Here is an 8698-nt window from a genome sequence, read left to right as displayed (position 1 = left end):
AGACTAGTATGTTATGAGGATACTTCGAGGACGGAAGACGGACCGAAAGTGACGTCATAGAAGAAAAGAGAATAAGAGAGAAAAGAGCTAGAGCTGCTGAGAGAAGAGAGAATTAACAGAGAGAAGAAAGGGAATACTGGAGCGGTACAGATCAGCAGTCATCACCCACAAGAATTCCATACTGTGTATATTCCTGTCAGCTGTTTTGCTTCTAAATCTCACTTTACTTATCACTATTTTAGCAAAACTCAGTATTGTTTTAAGCATTGATCTCTTGAATATGTATTAGTATTTTTTCAAGCTGGGAATGTATTTGTTCATTTATTACTTTCATTAATCTGATTCTGACTTCTGAGCCTTTATGCTTTTGAAGAAGAGGTTGAGAGATACAACGAACATTACCATAGAATTAAAGAGAAAAAAACTCTCCTTATGCATCAGCTTACGTAATCGAGGCTACATGAGATTGCTAGCTATATAGCTAGCAGCTTTGATCATAAAAATAGAGTATAGATTATTTATAATAATATCTTCCCTCATTATCATTTGTAAATCTTAATCTATTTAGGCACACAATACAATTAGGAAGTAGCTTTTATTTATTATTATAGTAATACTGCAACATATAATGCATTTTAAAAAGGATGAGGGAGGGAGATTCATAACTTAAATAAACAAGCTAGAGAAATGTTTAATTGGTGTCTTTTGAAATGTGGGTAGATATTGATGGGCAATCCTGGCGCTATCCTTTCGTATTATAGTTTATAGTATAGATTACTTGAGGACGTTAGTGTTGCGTAAGTTTACGTCAACTGTTCTGTTCTGTCGTTGCAATAAACTTGTATATTTTGTAAAAATTAAAAGAAAAATATTTATACATACTACTAGCAAGGTTAATCTATTAACCTTGCATACAAGAACGTACCCGTACTTTTTTTCGCCATTTCTTTTTGTATATTAATATGCGTATAATCATGTTAATTGTAATATCTAACAAACCGTAGTCTTTTTTTTCTTTTCGTGATTGTTCTTTCTCTGATTCTCTATCCAGAACTATTATAATTATTATATTTATGGATTTTTATGTTTTTTAATAGAAGAGGATCCATGTAAGAATAATATTATAACATAGAGTAACTAGATGTATATTTTATCCGGTATATACTAAATACGGCCCTATGTGTTTTTATTAGGGGACATACTGATACACCGTTCACGAATATGATTATAATACAGTCGATATAAACATAGCATAAATACACCCAACCGCAGCTGAAACTAACTTATGTTTATAAAAATTATCAACCTTCTTATGAAAAACTTTGTCGCACTAGCTATATATTCTCTATTATAGGCTATGGTGCTAACCCACTCAAATCAAAATTGACACTATTACTGTATATTATTTAGTCCGTTGTGGGGTTTTTTTTCATGCTCCTTTTAAGTACTTTCAACAACTTGCATGGGTTGAACACCTTTTTGCTCTTATTAAGCGATTCCCAACTAGTAATTAAAAAGAAGAGTTCAGAAATTCGGAAGAATTGAGTTACTTGTAACTACAATGTCATATGTAATTTGAAGCCATTTGGGTTCAGTGATGTGATTTTGGGTTAGAAAAGGTTGGGAGATGGAATGGAGATGAGAAGACGCACAGCATCGTGAAGCTGAATGACAGCTAAATAAGAAGAAGAGGAAGCTGTTGCATGATGTGATCGCTGATTGGAGGTTTCTTCTCCTCTTATTTATCTAGTTTCTTTTCTTTCTTTGAGTGAATTGAAGTTGAGAGTTGCCCTCTTTTAGTCTTTTCTAATTGGTAATCACTGATCATTAATTCCGAATTGAGAATTCTAGTCGTGTTCTGAGAGGATTTATTCTCTATGGAGAGAGACACGGAATCTAATCTTTAGCTGTGACTGGTACAAAAATGGGTAACAATCAGAGTTGCTGTTCCTACAGTCTTTCCCGTTCCTCTGGGAGTGAGAATGAGCGGCGGAAGAAGAATGAGAAGGGTGGAAAAAAAGAGAGTTCCTCCAATGGAACCTTGAACCTTCCTACCAAATCTGACTCCACTCCGAATCTGGGGAACAACGGGAGTATGGTGCCTTCTACAAAGAAGAGAGAGGAGTCTTGTGGGAATCTGCAACACATCTCAGAACGCGAACCAGATGATTGGGAGGAAGATCCTTCGCTTCATCCAACCACTGAAACTATTTTTATGGAAAAAACAAAACGTATTTTACAACCCAAAAGTAAGATTTCACATTTAGACTCGGATAAATGAATTTTCATTTCATATAATTTATAAATATATTTGTGTCTTCTTTTGTTTTAGATGGCTTAGTCAAAAGTCAAAATGGTTTAGCACATTCCAGATCTTGCAGTACTCTTAAGAAATCAAGTTCATGTTCAACTATCTTTTTGGATGATTCCACTGTTTCACAGCCTAATCTTAAAAATACAATTAAATGTGTTTCATTGGCCATATATTATCACATCAAGAATAGGTCCTCTTCCACCATGGTTCTTGATATTTTTGACGAAAAATTACACCCTTTAACAGTACATTTTATGCTTGACTTCAAATCTGCAATTTTCATTATTTTTTTTTTTTCATTACTAGAAGGAATCCGTCTCTGCAGATTATAATCAGTTTAATCCAGAATTGAGGACGATTTTCAAATTTATCCGCACTCTTTTTAGCGCTGCACAACTCACTGCGGAGTGTGCCATTATTACCCTTGTTTATCTGGAAAGGTATTCAGCATAAAATTCTATATTTGATCATTAATTACTATTGATGATCATTCCAGGTTACTTACATATGCTGAGGTTGATATTACACCGGGAAGCTGGAAGCGTATCACTCTAGGTGCCATTTTACTAGCTAGCAAAGTATGGGATGATCAGGCGGTCTGGAATGTTGATTACTGTCAAATCATGAAAGATCTTACTGTTGAAGATATGTAAGTTATTATATGTAATTTTGGATTAGTAATTGAATTAATCTTATGTTTACAGGAATGAGCTAGAACGACAATTTTTAGAAATGCTACAGTTTAACATTAATGTACCATCTAGTGTTTATGCTAAATATTACTTTGATCTTCGAACGTTGGCTGAGGCAAATGACTTATCATTTCCTGCCGAACCTCTATCAAAAGAAAGGGCTCAAAAGTTGGAAGCTATGTCACAACAGTGTGAAGAAAGAATTTCACAAGAAATTCTACAGGGTGGAATTAAAAAATGGTCAAGTTTGGACAAATTATCCGTAAATCGTAGAAGTGTGGCTATTTTGTCATAAAATTAAAATTCGCTCTTCTTAATAGTTTATTATTGGTTTGAACATATTTATTGTGGCGTTTATTAATTTTCCTTGAAACTAATATAAATTTAATGGCATATTTCTTTTCATATTTTATAAACTAACTATTTGGGCCCTAGACATTATTTTGTTTGAACTATTTTTTTTTTTCAGCGGGGGTATCTCCTTCAGTCGCGTTATTCTAATCATATAACAAGTATACAGTTCGGATATAACATAATTTATGTTCTCAGAGTATGTTTTTTATATTTTTGAAAAATAAGTTATAGGTCTGTTATTAAACACCCTGTATTCTTCATTGAAACCATTTCCATTCGTTTGTATTTGTCATATTATATGGGTTTATTACCCATTATATTTTTTTAATTTGAAGTTATTAGTTTTCTAAATAATGATTTTATCATTTTAAAGCATTGTGTAAAATAAATTTTTATACTATATTGTCAGAATTCACCATTTATTGTATCAGTTATAATTCCTCTCAAAAAGTCGGCAAGTGATTTTTATTTGATTATTAATATGACAAATCTTAATTATAAATCAATTTATATATGTATGTGGCAACTTTTAATGGCTGTCATTCTTTGTTCATTGTTCTACAACTTTTATCAGAGAACTTACTCTAGATTCCATTATTCATTGTATTTTTTTATATGCAAGTATTAATAATCAAGAGTCTTTTTAGATATAGCTGAGTGTATATATTCAAAAACTTCAATGCTCTAATATCTTTGTACCAGAGTTTAATTCTGTCAATTTGTGTCTTTATTAGGATATTACGAAAGTTGTCGATCTGTAGAAATAATAGATCACAATAACAAAGGGTTCAAAATATTTCCATCAACTATTAAGTACTTTTTTTGTCAATTCTTGTTTTTTATTTTAACTTCTTCATGATTTATCAGTTGAGACTCGAATTAGATCAGATTAAACAAATAACATCCCTACTAAGAAATAAAAATGAATGAAAATGTCATTTAGTACTATGTATATACATTAAAAAACGCGCACTCTATTAGTATTATATATAGAAATATGTTATAAAAGGGTGACCATATTTTGATTTCCAAAAAAAAAAAAATCCGATCACGAACTAATAGAAATTAAGAATAAAATATTAATTAAAAGGGATTTCTTTGATAAAACATATTTTTAATATTGTTAAACTTTTTTTTAAATTTTTGTCATTCTTTTATTTTATGGTGATAAATTATTATCAACTGCTTGCCTCACCAAGGATAGAACTTTCGGGGTATTCCATGTCATGTTTCACTTTTTTGACATGATTGTCACCGATTTCGACTATTTTTGGTCAGGATCTCAGACTTTTGGAGGCGCGAGGGGCCGTTTGGGAGTCCTTCAAAGTTTGGCCCTTTCGAAATTGAGTAATTCATAACTCTATTGACAACGAACTAGTTTCTTTTTTTTTTTTTTTTTTTTTTTTTTGCATTTAAATACTTTCAGCTTTAATTCATATGTCATAAAAAATGGCGCTCCAGCCAAGCTTCAAAATTGATTTCGACAATTTTTTGTAAGAACTTTAACCTATTTATATTCTATTGTGTACAAAAATTAGAGTGGGATCACTTTCATTTAGGCTTATAACTGGAAAAGGACATAATTGTCTCATAATAGTAAATTCAATCTTTTTATTTTAAAAAATATGTCATACTGTTATTATTCCTTTCTATCCCCCCTATCTTATAAATATTCATAATCTTATCATATATGTATTTGTATAATTACTCATATTTATCAAAATAAAATATTTTATTATTTCAATGGGCTTAATTATAAGTTTTGCTAAAGATGCAATGCAGAATTTGGATTTTATTTGGGTAATTCCAACCCAAATCAATTACTCAAAAAAAAAAAAAAAAAAAAATTTGCACATACTTAAATAATAGTTAAAAACTCATAAATCCAAAATTTTAGACTTTTTTGTACCGGTTTAGGATTTAAGAGGTTCCTAAAATTTCGGTCTCGACGCCACCTAAAATATTGACCTCGTTACCTAATGGGTAAAACTCATTTCCCACTCTAATTTTTTGCACACATAGAATATGAGTAGGTGAAAGTTCTCGTAAAAAAATAAAGAAATCGATTTTGAAACTGGCTGGACGCCATTTTTATATTTTGCAATAATGTTTTCATAGTATTTTTTGGCACGCATGTATTTTATATATAATATTAGTTAAAGCTCGTACTCTTAAAAGTATTTTATATGGATATAAAAATGAAATCGGTTTATTCTAAATGGAGTTATACTTTACTCAAGTTCGAAGGGAGAAAACTTTGAGGGACTCCAAAGGGCCCTTGCGTCTCCCCAAGTCTAAAATTTTATACATGCTGTTTCTTTGAGAGGATAGACATCCTGACCAAAAATTATCAAAATCGGTGACAGTTATAGCAAAAGCGTGTGTATACTTGACATGGAATGCCCCTTTTATGAATTTATAAAAAAAAAAGTCCCTGGATTCATTATCAAGAACCCTCTGTGATATCTAGAACAATACCCACTTGGTTAGTTATTTCATTTCGATATTGAAAAAGATCCAACACAGTTGATTAGTTTGTTGAATTAAAATCAATATATCTTTTAATTTCAGATTATGAATTATTTATGTCACATTCATTCATAAGAATTGATGGGCACTATATAGAAGGTTATTTAAAAGAGTATGAATGTATGGTAAAAATACTTATAACAGTTTTTTCCTCTAAATTAAACATTAAACTTCGTACTATAATATTATCATTTGTATAATTGAATAGGATCATATAGATTATTCGGTGTATTGCTACTACAATGTACCGAGGTACGAATGTTTTTAAACAATACAATACTAAATTGGTATTACTAATACCGGATTATTACCGGTATTTTTAGCTCCATTAGTTCGTTAAAATATATGTTAACTGCTGACAGATCACGCAAATTTTTAAGCTAGACAATCCTTTAAAAAAACACAAAAATTCGTGTTAAGTCCTCCACCCTTACCTCCTGAAGCTAAAATTCTGCGGTCGCCCCTGTCAGTTCTTGTGAATTACATTTTTAATTTACTTTTTATCATAATAAGTATCGAAATACTTAACCTAATTTTTATACATGAACCGGTAAAAAATATTCTTATCATGAAAATACGAATCTAGATTAGCCTTGCACAGTGCAAGGAGTACCGAAAAGCTCCCTGCTCAGTAAAATGAGTACTTTATTTTCCCATGACTGTGTGAAGTCTCTTCTAGATAATTTTAAAAAGTATTTCCCAGAAGATAGTGCTCCACAAAAATATAGCTGGATGCGCCGCCCCTTTTACCACCACATATGTTGTCGGATATAGAAAAATATCAAAATTCATGTGACCTAACACTAAAAACAGATTTTAATTTTAAAAAACTTGACAAATTCTGGATTTCTGTGTTAAATGAGTACCCACTGCAGACTAAAGCAGCTATAGATTTACTTACACCATTTATGTCAACTTATTTATGTAGGAAGACCTTTTCCGTATTAACTTATATCAAAAATAAATACAGATCGCTGCTTAACGGGGAGGATGCTCTTGGAGTTGCTGTATCCAAAATTAAGCATAGAATAGACCTGCTTTGCTAAATGCACAGTGCACATCCGTGAGTATGGATTCTCGTGTATAAAGGAACGTGATGGGAGTCATATTCCTCAATGCATGATAAGGACTGCTAAGTTGAGTAATTATAGTATAGCACCGGCAAAACTGAAATATTTGTAGAGATATGAAAAATTACCAAAAAAAAGTGCGGAACATTTCATAAGCTGCATGGAGATCGGAAATACAAGAAACAAAAAAATTAAATATTATGGGATAATTTCTTTAATTTTCTACAAAATTCATTATTTTTTTGATAATTTATACTAATATTCAGGGCCTTAATTCTTATAAATGTTCTTAGACGAGCGTACTTTCTAATAATATCTTAGTGGAAATCTAGAGCTGAACTTTGAAGAATTGATATTAAAGTCTCAATAACATTAGGTTGGCTCGATATTTCGTGTCCATGTTATGCTTCAAAGATTGCATCAAATTTGTTTATCTGAGTGAGGAAGGAATTTGTAGGTTTTGTCAGTCCTCCTTTGGATAATGCTGATATCCACGGTGTCATATCTGAATCACTAAAAGGATCATCTCTAGTGTGTAAAACGATTTTAGGATATTTCGTAGAAAACTTCTTGGCCAAGTATCCAATGATATCACCCATTCTTTGAAGTCTACAGTCATAGGCTGAGGAGGGAGATTTTGAATGTGCTTCGAATTCCAGATCCGGATTTATAGCCAACTCGGCAGCTAAAAGTGAAGCATCTTCATATTTTTCCTAATCTATTTCCGTTTCTTTATTTTCCGGCTCGATTTCCTTAATTAAACAACCAAGAAAGTTATCCATTGATGAGGTTTCTACCTCTTCTATTCGAACTGATGTTGACCCAATATGAAGTCGGGCGGCTTGGCCAAGAACAACTAGTCTTAGTCCATTGATACAATCAACACTAGTTGGGTGATCGTTGGATACTCCCAAGACCCTCAAGCGTGAGAAAAAGTTTTCGAGACAATCTTAATTCAACCTAGAAGTAATTATGTATTTGATTCTAGATGCTTTCTTCAGGTCATTGAATAAGTTTTCCAAAGAGACAATGGGAATCAAAAATATACACTGGAAAGGAATAATTTTGTTTCCTTTACCAATTCCCCGGATACATTTAATTGTCCCTTTCATCTTCTTAAGAGCCTCTTCCTGTTCCTTCATATGATTACCAAATCCACACAAGTTTATTTTCGTGTCAAAAGGCTTCCTACTATTGAAGACGTCGAACCATGAATCTACCATTTTGATAAAATCCGCTTGAGGCTTCTTTTCAGGAAATGGATATATGGCTTAATAGTTGTGTTGCTAGATAAACGCGTCTTTGACTATTTTGGCATTCTAAATGAATATCTGTAATCTTATAAGCCATTTTTAGTTCGTTTGAATCTTTTGCCATTAATGCTAGAATATCATTTTTTGTAATTGTAGATTCGTCCGGCAAGATAAATCCTTTATCCAAGAGATGGTTCCTTAATAGTTTGACGAGGTGAGGTGTATCATACAAGACGTAAATCTTTTTGGATGTGTTGAATGGATTCCAAAAGTAAGGAGATTCTTCGGATATTCCCAATGTATTTTGCAATCCCAAATTTGAGGTACCCATTTCAGATACCATGGCCACTACATTATTCTATTTTTTAATAATACCAAATAGATTTTCAATAGGCATTGCTTTGTCAAAATCAAAATAAACAAGCATCTTCCAAAAATCCAAAAGACCACGAATCATTGCCACCTGAATCTTCTTATTCGGGCCAA

General features: G+C 31.9%; 1 protein-coding gene across 3 annotated transcripts; it reads left to right on the top strand.

Moving 5' to 3' along the window:
• Window positions 1–1000: 1000 nt before the first annotated feature.
• Window positions 1001–3762, top strand: CycY (cyclin Y). 3 transcript variants are annotated; one of them, XM_071887252.1, is made up of 6 exons: window positions 1001–1109; window positions 1194–2249; window positions 2333–2559; window positions 2621–2754; window positions 2811–2963; window positions 3019–3762. In XM_071887252.1, exons 2-6 carry the CDS (start codon window positions 1925–1927, stop codon window positions 3299–3301), a joined length of 1122 nt encoding a protein of 373 aa, XP_071743353.1. In that variant the 5' UTR covers window positions 1001–1109; window positions 1194–1924; the 3' UTR covers window positions 3302–3762. The 3 variants fall into 3 exon arrangements, with proteins under 3 accessions (XP_071743353.1, XP_040564833.1, XP_040564834.1); XM_040708899.2 differs by having other exon boundaries at window positions 1001–2249; XM_040708900.2 differs by having other exon boundaries at window positions 1003–2249; window positions 2624–2754.
• The last annotated feature ends 4936 nt before the right edge of the window (window positions 3763–8698 follow it).

Source organism: Lepeophtheirus salmonis, chromosome 3 (assembly GCF_016086655.4).
Source record: "Lepeophtheirus salmonis chromosome 3, UVic_Lsal_1.4, whole genome shotgun sequence".
NCBI lineage: Eukaryota > Metazoa > Arthropoda > Copepoda > Siphonostomatoida > Caligidae > Lepeophtheirus > Lepeophtheirus salmonis.
This window is presented reverse-complemented; position numbering and strand designations above follow the sequence as displayed.

Coding starts and splice junctions, on each gene's coding strand:
- CycY (XM_071887252.1), top strand. CDS start 1,925: ATGGGTAACAATCAGAGTTGCTGTTCCTACAGTCTTTCCCGTTCCTCT. Junction 2,560..2,620: donor AAAAATTACACCCTTTAACA/GTACATTTTATG, acceptor TTTCATTACTAG/AAGGAATCCGTCTCTGCAGA. Junction 2,755..2,810: donor ACCCTTGTTTATCTGGAAAG/GTATTCAGCATA, acceptor TGATCATTCCAG/GTTACTTACATATGCTGAGG.